The sequence below is a fragment of the Lineus longissimus genome, chromosome 18, assembly GCF_910592395.1.
Source record: "Lineus longissimus chromosome 18, tnLinLong1.2, whole genome shotgun sequence".
Taxonomy (NCBI): Eukaryota; Metazoa; Nemertea; class Pilidiophora; order Heteronemertea; family Lineidae; genus Lineus; species Lineus longissimus.
The window spans coordinates 13,727,867-13,750,110 of NC_088325.1; the positions used below are offsets into that span (position 1 = coordinate 13,727,867).

The 22,244-nt window shown below is 43.1% G+C and overlaps 3 protein-coding genes across 7 annotated transcripts in view; 2 read left to right on the forward strand and 1 right to left on the reverse strand.

Moving 5' to 3' along the window:
* Positions 1-127: 127 nt before the first annotated feature.
* On the forward strand, positions 128-13,377 carry LOC135502072 (ubiquitin carboxyl-terminal hydrolase 25-like). Of its 2 annotated transcripts, none has more exons than XM_064794585.1 (20): positions 128-184; positions 992-1,174; positions 1,317-1,522; positions 1,852-2,023; positions 2,260-2,340; positions 2,614-2,861; positions 3,194-3,422; positions 3,855-3,982; positions 4,314-4,409; positions 4,589-4,723; positions 5,144-5,364; positions 5,705-5,775; positions 6,141-6,372; positions 6,751-6,951; positions 7,907-8,067; positions 8,176-8,390; positions 8,660-8,744; positions 8,899-9,111; positions 9,822-10,008; positions 10,671-13,377. In XM_064794585.1, exons 1-20 carry the CDS (start codon positions 143-145, stop codon positions 10,853-10,855), a joined length of 3,291 nt encoding a protein of 1,096 aa, XP_064650655.1. In that variant the 5' UTR covers positions 128-142; the 3' UTR covers positions 10,856-13,377. The 2 variants fall into 2 exon arrangements, with proteins under 2 accessions (XP_064650655.1, XP_064650656.1); XM_064794586.1 differs by having other exon boundaries at positions 162-184; positions 979-1,174.
* Positions 13,378-13,415: 38 nt separating this feature from the next.
* On the reverse strand, positions 13,416-15,092 carry LOC135502176 (cilia- and flagella-associated protein 68-like). Its single transcript, XM_064794803.1, has 3 exons — positions 14,736-15,092; positions 14,188-14,272; positions 13,416-13,929 (listed from the first exon to the last, which is right to left on the reverse strand). Exons 1-3 carry the CDS (start codon positions 14,961-14,963, stop codon positions 13,781-13,783), a joined length of 462 nt encoding a protein of 153 aa, XP_064650873.1. The 5' UTR covers positions 14,964-15,092; the 3' UTR covers positions 13,416-13,780.
* A 947-nt stretch (positions 15,093-16,039) lies between these two features.
* The window catches only part of LOC135502066 (protein capicua homolog), a 28,812-nt gene continuing 22,607 nt past the window's right edge, over positions 16,040-22,244 (forward strand). For all 4 annotated transcript variants that reach the window (XM_064794557.1, XM_064794558.1, XM_064794560.1 and 1 more), the window contains exons 1-2: positions 16,040-16,127; positions 18,801-21,463. In XM_064794557.1, the coding sequence (XP_064650627.1) occupies positions 18,820-21,463 (2,644 nt within the window). In that variant the 5' untranslated portion in view covers positions 16,040-16,127; positions 18,801-18,819. The remainder of the gene's footprint in view (positions 16,128-18,800; positions 21,464-22,244) is intronic.

A 22,244-nucleotide genomic window follows, 5' to 3' on the forward strand; every position in this document is an offset into this window, starting at 1 on the left:
ATGAAATAAGAATTATATATTTCATTTTTTATTATTGCTTGATATCTAATTCTTTAAGATTTTGAAATTTCTGAAGACATTTTGCATCTGCCTGCAGTTTTGTTGTGGCTCTTCCCAGAAGCCGCCATGTTTTGAATTCAACATGACAGTCGAGCAGTCTCTTTTTCCGACAAACTATCCGCAGGTATACCGCTGATCTATGAAACGGTTGCAGTAAACACACCGATAATATTATTCAGAATATATCAGTGCTCAAATTGGCTAAGTTTGAAGTGGTGTGATTGCGTAGATTTGCCCCAAATCACATTGATCTGAACATTGCGTGTTCCATTTTGGAGGTCTTTCCTGACCCTTCTGTGTGCTCCTGTACATTTTTGCATGGCCATGGCCGGGATGCATGTGGAGTGTGGTCAAGACGTTCAATATTTTCGCCTTCATCTTTTCCTTTCAGCGTTCTGTGAACTTGATTTGTCTTTGTTGCGTGTTTGTTTCCTAGATTACTATGTTAAGTCTGATTCACAAATTAATTCGTCATCTAAGACTTTAGTCTTATCTTTCATCATGTTCACACTTCTTCACATCATTTTCCGAATCGGAGACTGAATAGTGACTCTCCAGAGACGCAGAGAGAGTGAAGAATGGGAAGGCGTCTCATTCTTCAGACTTCACTCTGACTCTAGTCAGCCTGGATTTCATCAGGATCCAGGACATGCCATACATCTGTTAGTGTTACACTACAGTTGATACTGATACTGATACTGATAGTCTTCAGATTGTCTTTCAGTTTCCATTTAACCAGAGCTCAAACAAATCAAATCAATGCACACACTCAGTCTCTGAACAGAAGGCCTCGGCTAAATCTGACAATGCCATCAGGTGTGACTCTTTGTGTAAGTTGTAAGAGATGACTGGTCATCTTCCAAATAAGCGTTGTCAACATTTGTGACGTCTATTGCGGTCTATTGTGAATTACTGTAGTTATATTTTTCAGCCGCAGCAGCGTGGTGTCAGTGAGGAAACAATATATGCCAACATCAAGGAAGTGACAGGGATTTCAGATCAGCATGTGATCACCGAGGCTATCAAAGCCTGTCAGAATAACGAGGGGACATTTGAACTTCAAGATGTCGTAGATCATCTTCTGAACCCTCCAATGTGCAAAAATGAGAAAGCGGTAAGTCAATTGTTGATACTAATAACCCATTAACCCAAGACCCATGGATTCAATTGATTGCCGAAAACGTTCACCAACACGCCACCATGCTTTAGTGTCTCGCCATTGGTGCCAACTAAGAATCCCTGTCCCTTGTTTCCAGGTTGCTCCTGTAGCAACCCATTCAGTTGGGACAGATGCCCTGCCAGCCAACAGACCAGCTCAGAGCGTACAAAGTGTGATCGATCTCACCAATGACAGTGGCGATGGTGACGAGCTCCAGCGGGCAATCGCTGCCAGTCTCCAGGACTCGCAAGGAGGACTCATCTTGGGAGGACAGATCTCTCGTGAGGATCAGGATATAAGCAGGTGTGTTGGCGTCAGGGATGTTTCAGTTGGCATCACAACAAAGAACATATCTTGCAATGTTCGTGTAAAGTTAGTTAGCAGAGGCTGTGATAGACCATTGGTTTATGGGGAGGAACAAAGCATCGTGATCCATTCCGACCATTGATCTGTGAGTACGAACTTTGGGTATGCCTCATGAATCGTTTCAAGCTCGGAGGTAGATGTTGGCGATGGTGGTCTTCGTGACTCACTAACAAAAGAAGTGGTAGTCTATTGCTACTGGTTAAGAAGTTCAGGCCATCCCTAATACTGTCCAGTTGGGGATTGATTCATCAAATTCTCTTTTGCAGAATACTTGAGGCTAGTCTACTGGAAGAAAATGGTAAAGCAGGCACGAAACGAAAGAGGGGTGACATCTGGTTCGTTGACCCTCTGAATCCTCACGAAAGGAAGAGGACGGAAAACTGGCCTGTTGGTCTGAAGAATGTTGGGAATACTTGCTGGTTTAGCGCTGTCATACAGGTGAGAAACAGGAAAAATGCTTTGTTCTTTTGGTGAGACTGCTAAATTAATCTACAGTTAGAATCTGAGGCCATCATAGATATGATTCTGATGCGGCAGTAACACTAAACCAAGCCTAGTAAAACACAAAGATATATCAGACTGCTTAAAATTCTCAGCTGTTTTATACTTGACTGCATGGTACTTTTGATTTGAAGAATTTGCTCTGATTCAAAACCGAATTATTTTGTTTTCAGAGTTTATTCCATCTTCCCAAGTTTCGTCGATTGGTCCTTGGTTTTGTCCCGCCAAGTGGAGCCACAGAGGAGAATGCATTGGTAGGTGGAGTATACCGGAAACATGGCAAGACTGTCATGATCAGATAAAAACAATAAAAGCAATTTTATTTGCTGTTAAGTTGATGACAAATAGTATTCAACATTGAATACTTGTGTCAACAGTGAGAGACTACATATACATGCAGGTCTCAAACATGAATACCGAATAGTAGCAGTTCTTAATTAGCCCTGGTTTCTATTTTGGGTATATGTCATTGCAGTCTACTTTTGAAGTTTTCTGATTATAAAAGTTAACGATTTTTCGAATTCTAGCAACAGCGAAACCTGATATTCATGCAGGAGCTACGCCGTCTCTTTGCATTAATGATCGGTTCACGGAAGAAATATGTCGATCCGTCTCGTGCCGTGGAGATCTTGAAGGAGGCATTTACGGCGGCCAACGGCAACGGTATCGCTGATAACCAACAAGATGTTAGCGAGTTTCAACATAAACTCCTCGACTGGTTAGAGGATGCTTTCAAACAGGACTGTTCGCGACCGACATCTCCTGCTACACCAGAGTAAGTACTGTGGAACCTCCCTTAGCGGACACCTCTCTATTAAGGACAGCCTCTCTATTAAGGACAGCCTCTCTATTAAGGACAGCCTCTCTATTAAGGACACTAGTTTTGTCTCAAATTGGTTGTTTCCATTCAATTTGACCTCTCTAATCAGGAGACCTCTCTACTAAGGACAGCACTTGTCAGTCACGAGGGTGTCCTTAATAGAGCGATTCTACTGTTCTGAGAAGTCAGCAATAATAATGTCATGGTTGTCAATTTGTCAATTTGTCTCATTGCGGTACCGTCTCAAAAAAGAAATTGTATCCTTCACTTGTTTGTGTTGTTTGCAGGACTCCTGATGACCTGTCAAGAGATAACCCGATGGTTGAACTATTTTATGGCCAGTACAAGGCCGAGGGGACAAATGAAGGGAAGACGTTTACAAACAAGGAAACGTTTGGGCAGTTTCCGCTGCAAGTCAACGGTTTCCACGACATTCATGAGAGTCTGGAGGCGGCAATGGCCGCTGGAGAGATAGAGACTGTTAGTAATGATACGTCATTAAAGTCAGGGCAAGAGGTGAGTTGGTAAATCAGACATCTGCTGGACTTGGTCTCTGATGAGACTGGAGCTTATTCTTGATTCCATGCTGGTTAATCGCGGTTTACTCTCCATCTATACATTCTTCCCGAAATTGGTGGCTTGCATTGGAACTAACTTTTTCCCCCTTGTCTGTCATTAAAGGCATTCAAGTGTGTTGGTCAACCATGACTATCTCCTTTGTCCCTCCACCATAAGGCCTAGTTCCCCCTATGACATCACTATTTCGGACACTCAGCGCCGTATTTCTGGAAAGGTGTATAGTTTGTAGGGATGGCTCTATAATCGCTCATAAACAAAAGAAGTCAGTATAACCAAGAATATTCCAGATACAACTAGCCTATTATCTTTTGCATTGAGAAATGATCAACCCAAATGATCGTACTAATCATTGCCGCTTGTATCTTTCAGCAATGGTTTACACGGTTACCGTCAATGTTGACGTTTGAATTACTACGATTTCAATTCAATCAACAATTAGGACGACCTGAAAAAATTCATAACAAATTAGCATTTCCTGAAGTCATTTATATGGATAGGTGGGTACAGTTTAAGTTCTATCAGTTTGCAGATAAAAGGTTGTTAGCTGTTTGATGTCTTCTCCGATTGCCATGTCACACACTTCATTGCAGAGCAAATTTGTTTCACCCTGAAGTTTATCGGACAAGGCTGCACCAGATCATGGGATTGAATTGACGTTTGTATCTCTGCCGAGGTCTGCTGTGGTGCTAGTTCATGTAGCCTGTCCCTTGCGGGGGTCATTATAGTAGGCCTACCCTATTGATCAGCATTTGAATTGTGAGGATTTTAGAATAGATTGATGCACAATCATGTTAAAAAAGTGACATTTTGAAAACACTTTCTCTTCAGGTATATGGAGTGTAATAAAGACACTACAAGGTTACGACGGGAGGAGGTTAAGAAACTAAAAGAGGAGTTGGTTCAGTTACAAACAAAACTAGACAAGTAAGTGATTATTCCCACTCCTGATGGGGGGGGGCACGTTCCATTTTCTCTCGCAGTAAGCCACCTCCAAGTGCTGAGCGTATGCTGAAGAAGAAGAAAAAGTTAAATCTTGAATCTTGTCCTTATCAAATACCAAGTTCTGTGGCCAACATCATATGTGTTTTTCTCATCGTTTTCAGATTTATGAGTTACGGGTCTGGGACGAAACGATTTCCTCTGCAAGATGTGTTACAATATGCGCTGGAATTCGCCGAGACACAACCTCCAACTTCATTGTGTTCAGATGTGGAGATGGAGTCACCTTGTAATTCAAAGTAAGTCGGAGTTTACAAAGAGGAATGAGGGTTGGCAGTTTCATTGGACTAGTTCAGAGAATCTGGAAACCTCGCTAGCTCAATACTTGACTTGCCAAACTCAGCTCGACGCCGAACTGCAGCGCCACTCGCGGACAAAGATAAAACAACTCGACATTTTTTTCACCGGTTTTCTCGCTGCGCATGCGTACCAGCGTCATCTTTTGTTGATTTCCGCTGGTACGCATGCGCAGCGAGAAAACCGGTGAAAAAAATGTCGAGTTGTTCTATCTTTGTCCGCGAGTGGCGCTGCAGTTCGGCGTCGAGCTGAGTTTGGCAAGTCAAGTATTGGTAGAGCATTGGGCCGACAATCTAAAGATCTGTGGTTCAAATCCCATCCAGAAAATCTGATTTTGCTGCATCTCTGATATTCTATTTCAGTATGCATGTAGAATCTCCAGACTCTGCTCCGCTAAAAGACTGTGAAGAGAACATGTCCATAGGAACTCCGAGTAGTAGTCAGTTGCCCGCCTCCCCAAATAGAAACTCCTCGTCTGGAATCTCCACGTCACCGGCACCGCGACATGTGACCGGCGAAGAGCTCCATGTGTTACGGGAATGTATGAAACGGTGGCGAACCGAAGTGGAAAATGATGTGAAAGGTATTTACTGGCGAGAGATGTCGCATTTAATCTCATTCAATACTCACCATTTTGTTGTACCAAGTGAGAATCTTTGGGTCGATGTCTTTCAAAATACAAAGTTGAACAGCTCAGCGCTTCTGAATTTTGAGGACCAGGGTTGTTATGTGTGCCTTCTGATATTCTGATGGTGTGTCCTGTAAGTGAGTCAATTGTCACCATCTTGTTACAAGGACACAAGTTGTAATTTTGTTGTGAATGTTTGGGAACGCCTTCTGAGTGGTTCTGAGCTATATTGGCATGTGGTAGTTCTGTGGTTGGCTACCAGGTGCATGATGTAAGAATTTCTCTCTCGCTTCAGAATTACAAGATGGTATAAGTCAGTTAGAAAGTGCTGTAAATAGTATGTATGGTGATGAAGAAATGAAAAAAGTGAGTGGAGTTTTATTTTATTCGGTGCTCTCGCAGATATAAAGTGATTGGAGGATGTCTTTGATTCTGGACATAACAGTTAAGGAACAGCCTGTACTCGGGTGTGCGTTGAGATCATTGGAGTTACAAAGGTCACTAGACATAAAAACCGTTGTTGTGTTGGAGTGGCACTGGTGCAATGATGTTCTCCTGTACCTCCTGTGGGTTATTGGTGAGCAGTGTGACCTGGGGCTTACATGTAAGTCTGCACTGGCAATCTCAATTGGAATATGGTCTTAATATTTACTGTGAAATCCACCAGCAACAGCTCTAACTCAACGATACGGCAAGTTATCTGTAACCTAATGATTTGTCTTTTGTTTCAGTTTCCGTATCAATTACACGCTGTGTTAGTCCACGAAGGGCAAGCAGCGTCTGGGCACTACTGGGCCTATGTCTATGATGCATTCGGCCAGCGATGGCTCAAATTCAACGATATTGCCGTGACGGAGTCATCTTGGGAAGAGATTGTAAAGGAGAGTGTCGGGGGCTATCATAACACGAGTGCGTATTGCCTGATGTACGTGGACGCAAACAGACTGGTCAAGATAGAAGATGGTATGTTTCTTGACACTCGTTACCTGTTTGTTATCGCATAAAGTGCTTGCAGCACCTCTTGAGCGTCGGACAGATGAACAGTGTTAACTCCTGTGTTTATGATCTCTGATATGTGTCACATGTGATCTCTTGTCTACAGGTGTAACGCGTGAACACTGGGTTTGATATTGACTGCAGGTGACTGCAATCGCGGATTGTTGTTGCAGGCGCCCGCAGTGACCTACCCAAATGAGCGATTTTGTCGCCAGCGATCATGATTGCCAGTCGCAGCGATTGTTGCTGGAGTGTTAGTGATGAATCAGAATGCCTGTTCTTTGTGAGCTCCTTGTTGTGTCCATTTTGCCAATTCTATCTCAAATTACTTTTTCTCTCGTTCAGATTCTGAGCAGGAGATGGGACAGGGTGATTGTGATGGTGCTACGGACGCTACGGCCTCATTATCAACAGATCTGAGGATTCTCGTCGAGCAGCACAACAAGTTATTTGCCCAGGAGATCGAGGAATGGGATCGGGCACAGCTGCGGAAAACTACGGGGGTTGACATGGAGCAGGGTGATTCGGAGGGAGTGGAGGAGAGCGGTAGGTGTTAATGGCGTGATACAGAGGGGTTAAAAGGGGTAAAGGTTAGTTATTTGCTCAGGAGATTGGAGACTGGAATAGCATCCCGCGAAGTTACTATTTATAGCTCACAAGGTCATTTGAATAAGATATTGATGAAGTTTTAGTCACGTGACAGGCGGACATCGACACTTATTTCTACGCATTTGAGCTTATTTCAAAGTCAATTATCTTTGACCCTGCATTCTTTTTAGCATGAATTATACCATAGAGTCAGAGAGAGAAATATTCAGAACAAATATGTAGTATTTCCAACACTCGAACATGTGCCAGATTGAATCTAACTGCCCTGGTTAGAAAGCCTGAATCCATTACGAAACCGCATATTTGTCCGACATTGCCTGTAATTCAGCGATGGGGAAATAGAGGGCAGCAGCTGCAGTGACTTCATCTTCGCGGAATGCTATTGGCTGCAGCCACATGTACTGTGATGCCGTCCAAGTGGAAAGTGGCTTGCACTTGCAGTCACCTCTTCCTCTGAATTCTGGTCAAAGCTGAATTCAGAGTTGCCACACCAATAACCCTCCAAAGAATGCTCCCCATTCCTTGATGGAGATAAGTGCTGTAGCACCATTCCACCTACCATCTCCGCTCTGTTATTGCTCCAACTTTGGTGGTCCCTCGCACTAAGTGCAAAAACTTTGGTGACCGTTCTTTTCACAAGTCATCACCGGTTCTATGGAACCAGCTACCTTCCAACATCAGGCTTGCTGGTTCCATAGACATTTTCAAAACTCTCCTGAAACGACACCTTTTCAGGGAGTGTTTTGCTTTGTAAAGCGCCTGAGAATTTAAGTTTTTCTTTTAATTCAGGCGTTATAGAAATTCTTATATTCATTCATTCATTCATTGGAGAGATTTTTGAGCTAACTCTCAAGAAGATGTACTATAATCTGTTGGTGCTGTTCTGATTCAGGTTCTCATCAAGTCAGCACGCAGACACACGATTCACCGGCCAAGTTACACTTGGCTCAAGTCCATGCCCAACTCGCTCTCCGATCAACACTATGTTGTTATGAGAAGGCTATGGAGTCGGAAACACTCAGATTGAAAGGAATTGAAGCCGCCATGGTCGATGTGAGTACATGATGTTTTGAAGTTTAATTTTAGAATGAATTTTTTCAAATTTGTGTGTTGTCATGAAAAAGATCGCCACTCACTCGTGAAATAATCTTTGCTTTTTAGGCTGTGAACCAAGAGTGGCAACGCTTAGAGTTTCTTTCAAAACACCTGACGAATTCGCTACCCCAGCAGGACCCTCGACTGTCTCACGTGTTCATCTACACGCTAGCAAACGCTGGCCGTTCGCCCAATGATCACTTCCCTCCGAATAGAAATGTGCTTACAAGGATTATGTTGGAGCAGTTTACGAACATGACGGCACTGGACAAGAACCAAAGGTTGGTGAAATAACTTTAGGGGTGGTTTGGGGGGCATGGGTTGTTGACTTTAATCCTGGCAGGAACAAAAACTCTAAAGTCGCCCGTTGTGGTTCAATTCCACACGTACCACCTTGTTGCTGACATGAGGCAGGTCGCTTTACTTCCCTTGCCTCATCTTTTGACTGTGATGTGAAAGAGACAAAGGTTCAGTTTTTAGTTTTTTTGTGGAGTTGATATGACAAGGTGGTAGTTCCCAGTCTTTCATGGATAATACACTCTCTTTACAGGGCTGTCCAGATCCGGCGGTCAGCGTCTGCCAAACTCGATGGCTTTTTAAAAAGTTGTACACCAAAGGATGAAAAATTATATAATGTGAGTAAAACTCTTGAACATGTACATGTTTGTTCTGGAAGCAGAGGTTCTCTCTGAAATGTAGATGAATAGAAATGTTGATGATGGCATAGCATAAATATTTGATCCCCTCTTTTTTGTCTTGAACCATGACGATTTCTGTTCTTTCTTCTAGGAAATCCACGCCGATTATCATCAGTTCCGACAACTGATCATGTATTTCCTGACCGGTGTGACCCAGTTTCACCAGGAACAGTACCAGGATGCCATATACTACCTTCACCACGTTGTCAGCATGAATCGCATCTTGACGGGGAAGGATGGCCAGTGGCGGTGGCGGGGGATTGACTGCGACTTGTTGGGGTACTTCCAGAGACAGACGCTAATGGTGAGGGCATTGTCTTGAGCTCACTCAAGAGGTCTGGAAGCAATATGCTTCTATATTGGTTTCCTTTGGTGAAAATGGCATCGGAAGGGTGAAATTGAGAGAGAATGCTTTGTGGAAGGACACAGCCCTGACCACAATACCTCTTCTATGACAATTTGCACTCAGTTCCTCAGCATTGGCCATGATGATGACAGAATATTGGGGGCCCTGGCCTACTGCAGTCTGTAGTTTAGTTACCATTGTGTACATGTATGAGGGTTGAGGTTTGTCGGTTCAGTAATATATCTTCAGGAATGGTGCAGAAAAGTTTCAGGGTCACCCTGTCCACTCCAGGAGAACATCCCAATTGGGGTGTGACTTACTTCTGGATGCGATACTTTAGGATTGACGCTAAATAATGTTAGCGCTGTTCACGGCGTCGCTTGTCGTCTGAACATTTCATACTTGCTGCGGGTGAGTCCAAAGCCGGTTGTACCATCATACGGTGACCGGGCTTTCTCTCTCGCAGCCCCACAGCTCTGGAATGCTCTGCCCGAGCGACTGAGATTGTGCGACAACCTTAACTCATTCAGAGTCCTTCTGAAAACCCACCTCTTTCGGGAGGCCTTTGGATGAGTTGGTGTTTCCATTGTAAAGCGCATTGAGCGGACAATTGTCTGGATACTGCGCTGTATAAGCATCATTTATATATATATATATTTTGTTTCCAGCACCTGAACGATGTGGCAGCTAGCCAGTTCGAGAACGACGACGATGATGAAGAGGCGATGCGGATCATGGACAACCTGGTTTTGCCGTGCCTACCAGCACTACTCGTGTCGTCACATCAGGAGGATGTGCAAGCCACCGAGGAGATTCGAGGAAAATGGTGTTCGTTTCTTGGACAAGAAATTTCAGGTACTTGTATGGAAATTTCAGAGGTGCAACTTGATGCAATATTTGATGGAGAACTCATGGCTTATGTACAGTTTATACATAGTATTGATGACCTGCCTCTGTTTGCTCTGTGTATGCAGGCCTTTCGATAACATCATTTTCACACCGCTATACGGTGTAGGAAATTTGGCATGTCCCCAAATTAGGCCCTGAAAAAATGTCCCCAAAATAGAAAAAAAAAAAAAAAAATTTTTTTTTTTTTTTTTAAGGGGTAATTTGACCCCCTGAAGCGTTTTTTGACACCTTAAATGACCAAATCTCATCCTAAATGGCCTAATTTGATACTTTTCATCCTAAAATTATGAGTTTTCAGGTGCATGTGACAATGTCAGTCAATAAGGACGTCGATGTTCAGGCAAATTGGCACGACGAAATGTCCCCAAATTAAGCTAAAAAGAAAAAAAAACATGTCCCCAAAATAGGCTAAAAAAATACAGGGTGTAGAGGTCTCCATGTAATTGAAAGGCCTGGTGTGACCAAGCCAAGCCATCTCATCTTTTTGATCTCTCTCCTCTGCCTAGTCGTCATGCTTTGACATTCCTGGATCATACATTCATTGTTCACACAATCATTGTAAACAAAATATTTTGACTGTGATTTCATGTTACCTTCTTCTCTTTCAGACAAATGGAAATCGGAAAAGCTACAGGATTTGATATCAAAACTATTCGACTCTCCGTCAGAGATGCGGGAGTTAGACGAACCGCCGAGAATAGGGTTGCATGAAACCGACGATCTGGTGGAACAGTATGAGCAAATAATGTCGGAAGTTTTACATGGGTACGAGGAAACGTTGCCTGTGAACTGAGGTAACTTGTCCTGGTGACGAGGTTGTTGACATTCGCCTCGTGGATTATACGATAATGTGACAGCTGGTGGAAGTCGACTTCCGTGATCGGTCAATGTGGAAATTCTTGTGACAATGCCAGAAGTGGTTTACTGAGGGAGATTTCGACATGCGTACAAAAATGACAGGACAATCGCCAAACATGAGGAAGTGGCCTGAAAGAGTGGTTGACTTTAGTCAAAATCTCATCATTCATGTGTTTGTTTAATACAACGAGAGCAGATGAGTACAGAAAATGACTTGCCTGGAATTGTTGACTCAATATGCAGACATTTTAACCAATGATCATGTTCATTGACCAGTTATGTCGGTGCCAAATTCTGGCAGAATTTTGATTCGGTGGTAAGGTTGCTGGGGGTTACTCTTGACCAGATGGTTAACCTGGCGAAAAGAGTGACACGATTTACGTCACCGACGGTATGGACTGATCATGTTTTACCTGTGTAAACTTACAAGAGTTTACTTCACTGATCTCCTGGTTCTGTTTTATCTAATGGTGTCATTACTATCAACAAAGATGTGATCTTGTATGGAAAGCTTTACTATCAGGCGATTATGTACACGCGCTCATTCAAACTATTCAAATCCATACAAGCTGGCTTTATTGTTGAACTCAAATCAGGAGTCCAGCACTAATTGCAATTTCCTCCATTGATAACTAACTGTTTAGGGCCTGGTTGGTCAGAACCAGTTTTGACACTTACGCTGGCGTTGACTTAATTGGGTGTTATCTCCTTCAGTTAAGTCCTTTAAACTTAATACCAAGTTGATGTTAAGTCCTTTAGACATAACACCAAGTTGATGTTAAGTCCTTTAGACGTAAGGCCAAGTTGATGTTAAGTCCTTTAGACATAACACCAAGTTGATGATAAGTCCTTTAGACTTAACGCCAAGTTGATGTTAAGTCCTTTAGACTTAACACCAAGTTGATGTTGAGTCCTTTAGACTTAACACCAAGTTGATGTTAAGTCCTTTAGACGTAACACCAAGTTGATGTTAAGTCCTTTAGACGTAACACCAAGTTGATGTTGAGTCCTTTAGACTTAACGCCAAGTTGATGTTAAGTCCTTTAGACTTAACACCAAGTTGATGCCAGCGTTTGTGACACTACTTGTTTTGAACGACCGGGCCAAGACCTGCTGTTTTCAACCTTCAAGGACGCTTTTATCTGTTTGATTTGCTTCTTGGATGCTCTTGTTAGTTTGTACTCATTGACTGTACATAGGAGCGAGATTTTCACCCGTGTACTTTTCCTGAAAGATTCATTCAAGGGTGATCATTCCAGAGAGAAGGAGAGTCTGCACTATAATGATACAATGTACAGTACGGTGGTACCCACAAGGAATGTAAGATGTCTTTTCCAAATTTTGTTGGTACAAATTTGAGAAGATGTGGTACCCAGTTTGGAATCTTGGGTGTGTGAAGCTGTAAATACAACCAGCAATGTTCCTTAGACTCGGCTAATGAATTGTCGTCTGCATGTATAGACATTTTTATGGATCGTTAAAAACTAAACATAAGGGTGCTTCCGACATTTTTTTAGGGTTTTGATTACGGCCATTTTTGCATTGATTGCCTTGCTTAGATAATCATTTCCAGATTTCTGGGTTTATTCAGAATGTGGGTTTCTAATTCGGGATTTGTCCTGAGGCGAATTGGTCTTAAGTTTTTTGGCTGCAAATGGTCTCAATTAATTTTTTGGGCCTCGAAATGCAGAATTGTGCTGCCAATGAGAACTTCATTACCAGTAGGCGGCAGTAGTCACATGTAGAGGTCCAATGCACAATAGATTACCAGCCAATGTCAATTTCATTCACAAGAGATTCTGTATTGTATTGGACCGCTACAACTGCCACCTTTTGCAGTGAAGTCACTCATTGTCCTGAAAATTTTGTATTTTACCTGCATGCGAAGAAGTGTTTTTATTCGTTTTTCTGCTGAGAAGAACTGCATTCACGGGCAATTTTTGTGGAAGACCACTCTCATCTATTGCCTGTGGTGATTTTATTGTTTTAATGTTGAATTTGCCCAAATATGAAGTCAATTGATAGAAAAGTTGCATCCTATTGATCGGAATGTCTCTGAACTTTTTGGGGGAAAAATTCTGTCTTTCTCACTGGATAAGGGAGGAGACGGTTGGTAGCTGGACATAGCTGCTTGAAAAAAGTATTTCAGAAATATCACTGTCTCAAACGGTTTTTAAAATATTCTAACTGAATGTTACCATAGAAACCTGTACATAGTAATATATATAAATGTAATTATCCAATCCCGTATGTAAATAATAAGAATTTTGTATATGCTTATTTTATTGACAATAAAAGAGGCTGAAATTTCACAGGGAAGTCTTTTGTGGGTGTGAATTTTGTAACTGAGGGGCTGCAAGGCGAAACAAACCAAGACATTTGGTAATTTCAAAGTGCTGCTCTGAATAAAAAAGAGAAACTCGTAGGTCTTTTATCAGAAGTATTATATTTGCACTAAAAACACAATGAAATGCTCTATGGACTGGTTGTACAGTGTTGATCAATAGAACAATTTTGTACGGACAGATTGAAAAAGTGTGTACGGTATACATGATTATCACAGAAACTTTGACATCACAAGTATCTTATAATCACTAGAATTCGTAATGCATCCAGCATGACTAACAAAGGACGTCCTTGAATTTCGAGTCGCTGACTAGGAATATTAACGTGATAAGTACACTTCCCAGGACTTGTTCAACAGGCTAGAAAGTCATAAAATGACATGAACATTTGACAAAACATCTTCAGAGACCTGCAAAAAATGCAGTACTCTGCAACTTTATTTCAATTGATGAAATATGTTGCATGAGACTATCAATATCATTGCTAAATATCAATGAGGTCACTCGAGCATAGTTTACTTTTCAACCGCTCCTAGTGGCTGTTTCCTGACTTTCGGATCTGCGTATGAAACTCGCTGTGTCGTCTCGAAGCTGTTGTACTCGTCCTTTTGACTCTGGTGATCAAGTTCTGGCTGGTGATGTGGGAACGCGTGTGGCTGACGAGCTGAACAGAGAGATAAAGAGCAAAGTATTAGGGAAAGTGTTTTGAAAGAGGAGATGGAGATTCCACGTCATGTGCTTCAGATCTGCTCCCACATGAAAAATATATGGAGAGGAAGATAGGCCGAAGGAAGGTGACTGTCTTTCCGAAAGCTGATTGTGCTGTGACTGCTCCTGATCAACTTTACAGTAAATTTCATCTGGCCAAATTGAGAAGAGAGGAGTAATCATGTACCATTGGAAAGCATCCCATATTTTTTACCTTTCAGATGTTTTAGCACCTCCGGAGGCGAGTAAGGCTGAGTGTTGTGGCTTGCATCATATGATGTCTGGAAGTAGTGGCCATACTGGAAAAGAATTAAACTTAATTCAAAAGACAAGAACAATATTCCAGACAACAAAAATGTTCAGTTACTGTTTTTTAAAATGTAGTACCTATATACAAACCACCATACACAAAGATAGTACCGAGGTAAAGTCACAACTAATAAGAATTTATTCATCTACTATAACTAGGGGTCCACGCAGGCCCAATACTCAAGTGTTGGTTGAAGGTCACATTACAGTTTAGTTTGAAGACTTACATGTATTTCAATTAAAAACAAGTCCCTCTTGATGATCTAGTTGTTTTGTTGACATATCTGAATTCTAGTATGTCTTTAAAAATATTTGAGATGGATAATTAGGCCAACATGTAGGTGCAAAGTAAATCAGGCTAAGAAAACATTGAAAGCATGAATGGGAGAATGAATATTATAGGCTTTATTGATCCATCAAAGTCAAAGAACTAAGGAATCTGGACTGGCCTACCTGGGAGGGTAATCGTTTTGATTGTCTTTGCTTGGCTATGTCGAATCTTTGTTCATTCCAATTCCCAATCAAGGTATTATTAGAATACGATGTGTCCTTAGTGGTGCTTCTCCAGCCGAATTGAGTAAACTTTTGCTCATCATGAGTGTGGGTCCAAACTTCTGCCAAACCAGACGACCTAATCATAGAACGAAAAGGCGGATCTTGTTCTAATTCAACATTCGACATTTTACACTTTTATTCCTGCTTCCTTGAAAATTTGATGAAAATCAGAACAGCAGTTTTGCCGCATGCAGTGTTTTTAATAAGGGAGTTGTATCCCCTTATTTCCCACTTCTGACACAGTAGCGTCGTTCGGTTGGGTGGCAACGGGGTCATGACATCTTCGCGCACACGCTCCAGGCCGCGGGCGCGTTACGTGGCTTTGTGGAGCGTGTTGTGTATGATGCTGCCGGCCGATGCTGCCCCCTCTTGAGGAGACGATAAACCTCTTAATTGACAAATGACGTAATTGTAGCTATTTACTACAATGACTTGATCAGATCTAGATAGGCAAGCTTTAGAATGATAGTACAACCTCAGAGTTGATACGAAAATAAGTGAAAAGCCGGATGAAAATGAGACAGTAGGTTGTGTGGGATAAAATTTGTAGATTTAGGCTCAATTACTCCACCCCCCCCCCCCCTCCACAATTTGTTATCCTTTTTTATTTCAGTAATCTGTCAACTGGAAGGAAAACCAGTGAGTGATTATAGTTAAGTGGAATGGTTTTTAGTACCCAAGTGATGATAGTGTAAGGCAGTTGCAGAAAATCGGCCATTTGTGAATTTGTGGCCTTGATATTGCAGCACCTCAATAACATAGTAACGAGGCACATACACATACCTGGAACGGTGACGTCACATCAGTGGAATGACTATATTACCAGCTCGCATTCCCATTGGTTGAAATTATACTTATACAGGTTCTCGATCGTCTTTGTTACGGTTTTAGAATAATAATTAGTTGCAGGGGAAAAGACATCTTTCTCCAAAATGCGAGGTGCAATGACGTATGCGATGCAGTGTTACCTTGGAAAATACATTCTACAGCATATGCACTCTCATTTTGGAAAAGTTATCGTCTAGTTTGGGGTAATTGGTGCAAATATCAAATAGTCTGGTTACCTACTTTGCATAATTAGTGATTGAATAAACATACCATGTGACTATTGCGGATGCAGTAGCCAATCAGTGGCGACATTCTCAATCTATGGAATGACGTCAATACGCACTACCCAATCACGTAGTATTCAGAGCCGTGCATATGCTCATTCACTTATTTCACGGAAGGGACAAGACCAACTCACCACAAAATATCGGACAAGACAAGATACTTTGGGACCATCCAACAGTAAGTTGTTGTTTCTGAGTAACCACTCTACCGATTTCTTGCTTATTGTCACCATTAGAACACTTTAATCGCTCCTATCGGAGCCCTTTACCCCGATATACACGCTCATTGTTGTAATCTCACCATGTCTGGGCAAAAATTCCGCAGACATTTTCAGAACGATTCTCCAAATATCCTGCTCAATGTTGCCGAATTTAGCGCATTCTGTCAAAAGCCGTGAATGAAGCCATATTCTGGAAAACCTAAGCTTTTTGCTGGTACCAAACTTGTCCCTCGATGGGTGGGTTTTGTTGATGCATTTTCTTACGGAATTCACCCAACCCATGTCTGGCGAGCTAGAATTGCGTAGCTCGGTGAAATTTTTTCTGGGCCATTGTACGGCGGTGTACACGTCCACATAAACAATGTGTAAGTCTGAGCTGACAGTCATCGCTCTCCACCGCCTGAATTCTGTCAACATTATGATATCCGGGTGAGAATTGGGGGTCATTAACATGTGCTAATGTTGATAGTTGGGAGTGGGTCCTTGGGTTTACTAAGTGTGAGGTGTGGGTCCTAGGGCATGACACTTGGCGGATGGGTCACGAAGTTAGAGGTGTGGGTCCTTGGGCAAGACACTTGGTGACTTGGCATGCAGAATGAGAAGGGTCACTAAGTGTGAGGTGTGGGTCCTTGGACAAGACACTTGGCAGAAGGGTCACAAAGGTAGTGGTGTGGGTCCTTGGGTAAGGCACTTGGCATGCAGAAGTGTCACCAAGTGTGAGGTGTAGGTCCTTGGGCAATGCACTTGGCAGAAAGGTCACTAAATGTGAGGTGTGGGTCGGCCTTAGGCTAGAAAAGGAACAAGAAGGTATGTTAAAAGTTATAAAAGACTCGGGAGGGGGGGCAAATTGGCAATCATATGAGATTTTGGCGTTACGTAATCATTTATCAGGCAAATTCAATTGTGCCATTAAGACTGGAGGGTGTGTAGGCCCCTATCTTATATCAAAGAGTTCTTGTTCCCCCAATTGTAAGGGCACCCACGCAGCACCCTGCCATTCTGATTTGGGGAATGTCATGAATGTCAGACCTGGGCGATATAGGACACGGGGACATTCATCATTTTTGAGAACCGATGGGGTATTGGGAAATGAGCTGGGACAGGACACCAGTTCATAAATGCCAGGCGGTGGAGAGTGATGACTGTCAGTTCAGACTATAGTTTTGTAATCCATAGTTTTCCAATACCCGTTAAACTTAAATTAGTAACCAGTACTGGTCATGTTTGTTTGTACATGTACACCCGTGAATAGTTTGACGTACTGTGAGATGGGAGAGACCCCTAAAATGGTGACTACGTGTGGTAACTCTATCTTTCATACCTAGCTGCTGCCTAGCTCTATAGACTATAGAGTCCCTGTAGAGTCTGTCCTCAAGTAATCATTTTGTTTCCGACAGGCAACTGGAGTTAACCATGACATATGAAAGTACAGTAGTACCTCTCTATTAGGGACACCCTCGGGACTGACATGTGCTGTCCTGAATAGAGGTGTCCTGATTAGAGAGGTCAAATTGAATGGAAACAACTACTTTGGGACCAAAACTAGTGTCCTTAATAGAGAGGTGTCCACTAAGGGAGGTGCCACTGTACATTTAACAGTAGAAAAAACTTTATTCAAACAATGTACTTGAAGTTGTTAGTGTCTTCAAATGTCATCTCAATGACATGTGGATTTTGAAATTTACTTTACATATATCTAAAAAATGACCTTAAGTCATGATAAACTCTAGTTGTCTGTGAAATTTGAAATTTTTTGGGTAATTTCCAAAATGATGAAATGGCCATCGATATTTTTGTAAACCATCTATTCAACCCTCTGTGAATAAGTATGGTGTTTTCCAATGGGAATGATTTTTGCAGAAGTGGTTTCATTTTCGGTGAGGTTTTGTTAGTCATTGTCTAAACATAAACTTTAGTTTTTCCATTGCATAATATTGCCAAAGCATTCTTGACTAACTTGAGATTGCTTGGTCGGCCTTATCAAATTTATCAATTGTCTGAAGTTGCTAAAGGTCAAGTGCATTTTCACTCGGTCATTACTGCACTGACAATTCATGAAATGATATTGAAAGGCCTATTCCTGGTGAACATGTTCCTATTATTTCGTTAATGTATCTTATTTCGTTCCTGGGCCTTTGCTGGGAAATGCTATGTCTGGTTATAAATATTGCAGGTCAATATTGTGATTACCTTGGTACAAAAAACACTTCTTTTTATAGTGTTGCAGGACGACTTGTCGAGCATGTTCTATTTTCGGAAGTCTTTGTGTAAAACACTTGGCACTCTATCAATTTAGATTGAGCGGTGATGAAATAGAAAAGTTCATAGTCCACAGTCATATTGATTGAAGCACAAACAATAACAATGATAACTACCAAGTAGGATAAGAGTAAAGAACTGTTCTAACTGCCATTCAAGTAGGGTGGAGCTCAACAATACCATACCATGAAGGTCACTCAATCTTTACTTTCATGCATAGTAATTTGGCTACATAAAACACAATGCCTACTGAAGATCTTTCGTTTGATAAAGGCTAAAGTATGGAATTTTTGAAAGCATTGACCAAGATCTATCACCTTTTGCAGAAGTTTTCTCATCTGATTTCGTTGTTTTCACTTTTCTCTTTGCAGATGGTCTCAAACGTAGGCAATGCTGAGGCGCAGTAAGCGATCCCGTGATCGCAAATCTCCAACCGAATCTACCTCAAGTTCTTCTGCTTCAAGTATGAAGAGCAAGTCTCGACGAAGAGCAGACAAATCGGACGGGAACGCTGGAAAACGGGATGACAGTGATCGTTCGACGGCAACGGATAGTTCAGAGGAAGCAAGTGTTGAAGGAAACCGTAAAGTTAGCGAGAAAACAGAAGGCCAGTCTGGCAGTGGAAGGCAAGGGTCGGGATCAGATATAGAAGCACCGAGCACTCCTAGTAGCAGTGGTCGAACAAGCGCCACAGCAGAGGTGGGATTGTTGGGCTTGACACCTGGTGATTCTGGTATTGAGAAAACTCCAACCCCTACGCCGCAAGAAGGGAAAAGAATCATAGCGAAGCCGCCAAAGAAGAGAAAGGGAAACGATTTCGAAGGCGAAGCTGGCCAAATGATGGAAACGCGGCCACATATCGATTTGTCCGACTGGAAGGACCACCGTGTCCTGGCCAGGAAGGACCATATGTATGTACCTGGTGTCATCAAGGTGATACACCAGAATAGTCACTTGGGTGTTCTATTGGATTCGGACAAGGACTTTACATTCTATAATTATGTTATTGAGACGAGAAGTTTGGACATCGTTAGTGACCATTCTCCTTCTGCCAGTATGGTGAACATTGGTAGTAAGGTCTGCGTGCGAATCAATGCTGATGTCAGCGCTTTCTATGAAGGGAAGGTCATTGAGAAGAAACTGCAGCCTGTGAGCTACCATGTTATGATCTGCAACAAGGAGGCAGCACAGGGAATGCAGGATGTTTGGGTACCAAGAGCGATGTTGCGATTGTTACAGCCTCCATGGCACGAGGATTTGGAAGAACTACTAGAGCAGTTGGAAACTGTGTCAGTCAGTACAACATCTCCAGGTGTTGTGTCGCCAAAAGTTGAGCAGTCACCAGTTTCAATGCCTCAGCCGCAGATCTCTCCACAACCTCAGCATCAACCCAAACCTCAACCGCCACCACCGCAAGTGCAGATGCATGTGGCACCACCATTACAGTCGCCACCTCAGCCACTACCACAGCCACCACCACAGCCAGTGCCACCGCAGATGAGGCCATTGCTGGAGCAACCCAGTCCAAAGGAACAACACTTCTATCGGGATCGGGATCGGATGGTGGAGTTTGGGCCTGAGGATTCTGATGAAGATGATGATCACCAGGATGAAGTCTCGTTTGAATCGGAAGGGTTCTCAACTCCAAGATCTGGGAGCATCACACCAGCTCGTGGGAAGGGGATCTGTACGAGTGCTGGAATTAGCGGGGGCAGCGGGAGCAAGCAACCGCCAAAGAAGAGAGAATGTGCCCGAAGCAGGAGTGCCCAGTCGGTTGAAAGTCGTGCAAGTACACCACGTTCGCCCATCACGGCCCAGAAGTATAAGAAAGGCGACGTGGTATCAACACCGAATGGTATACGGAAGAAGTTCAATGGGAAGCAGTGGCGACGTTTGTGTTCCAAAGAAGGCTGCACAAAGGAGAGCCAGAGACGCGGATACTGCTCACGCCATCTGTCTTTGAAGGGTAAAAGTCTGCGAGCAGCTGCGCTCACATTCCCTGGTCGTAGAAAGGGAGAGTTGAAGGAGGGTCAGATCGAGTGGGAGGATGCAGAGGGTTACGGTGACGATAGACGTCTATCTGGACGATATGATGTTCTTGATGAGACTGAAGCTGCTAATCTTCTGGTATCACTCGGAAACTCCAGGTCCACAACACCAGCATTTTCACCAACACCGGGCCAGAATCCGATCTCACCACACCACTCGGCATCACCGCTTGGATATCGTAGTGGCTCTGCTTCCACCTTCACACCGATTTCCCCACACCCTGGGATGTCGCATGCAGGAATGATGGCATCGCCAAGACGCTCATGGAGTGCAAGCACTCCGAAATCTGACCGTTCATCTGGAACTGGTGAACTGGTATCTCCTATCACTCCACGTCACAGCACTGGAAGCATCAGTGCAGCCTCTTCATACCAGGCACAGATGGAGCAGTATGGAATACATCTTGAACACAAGCCGCATTTGGATCCGATGAGTCGCATGGGATCATATGTACATCCGAAACAGGAACAAGACTCGGGAATCGAGCTGACCTGCATGACTCCGACATCGGTCAATGCAATGGTGCATAGTGGAATGGCACAGGGCCAAGAGATGCACACTCCGCAGAAGTATCTCCCGCACTTGAAGGCACAGATGATGTATGAGCAGCAGAGCCCGATGCATAAATCGCGGGAAGAGGACCAGGTGCGGTACGAGCAGCGCATCATGTCGCGGCAGAGTTCAAGCGAGGCATCATCGGCGAGTCAGCTGTCAACGGAGCAGCAAGCACTGGACAGCTTGTTCAAGGTCGTGCAGGACAAGTTCCCGCCTGGTCCGTCCTCCGCTGCGGGGTCGCACCAGATTCCTCACTCCTCGACGTCATCGTCCTCAGGAAGCCAAGGTGCGATAACCTTGCAGGCATTGCCAATGTCGGCCGTTGCGCTCCACCCCACGCCAGCCACGTTACTCCCCGTGATGCCCGTCGGGGGTGAAGCGAGGACAGACAGCAGTCCAGCATCTTCTGGAGGAGACACGAAAACGACTGGTAAGTTGAAATCTATATCATCTTACGTTAAAGTCTGCTGCCAATTACAAGGGGTAGGTTCGTTCACCCTGGTGATTGGTAAAGTCTTGACTCAGAAAAAGCATTTTAGATGAGAAATGTCTTTGGTATTCTAGTTTCATTTTGTGCCTATATGCTCTTAAAGTTGACTTTGCTCCCATGTTCCTTACCTCCGATCATGATTTTGAAAAAGAAGTGTCGAGACACATGGATAACACACAATGAACACCGTTAAAAAACTCTGCGTCATCAATCACTATTATAACATTATCTTGACTCAATGACTGCTTACAGCGGTGGGCGTCTGTAACATGCATTTATAAACCATTTCATTTACTTCCTCAAATGTCATTCATTCTTCTCTTCGTCTTCATGAATGTTGTGTTTGACCATGATATCATTCGTTCATGTCTTTCTTGTTATATTTTCGTCAACTGTTACGCATGTGCTTTGCCAATACATGCTTCCATTGTGTGTCGAAGATATCCAATCACCTTTATTTTAGTACATAAATGTACATGTTGTGTATATTGCAGCACTTTACAGCAAGTATCTGTACATCATGTACATCATAAAAGGAATTCAGTCATGGACTTGGCAAGGGGAGTCAAGTGACTTGCCTATTTGCCTATTATTTCAGTGGCAAGGCTTCAAGCGCAGGGGGAAGGTACCTTATCCCCTAGGTTTCACAGCCCTTGTTCAACATGATCTGGGGACCAGCTAAAAGACTTTGTTGAGTTATAAGTGCATTGTTCTTATTGCA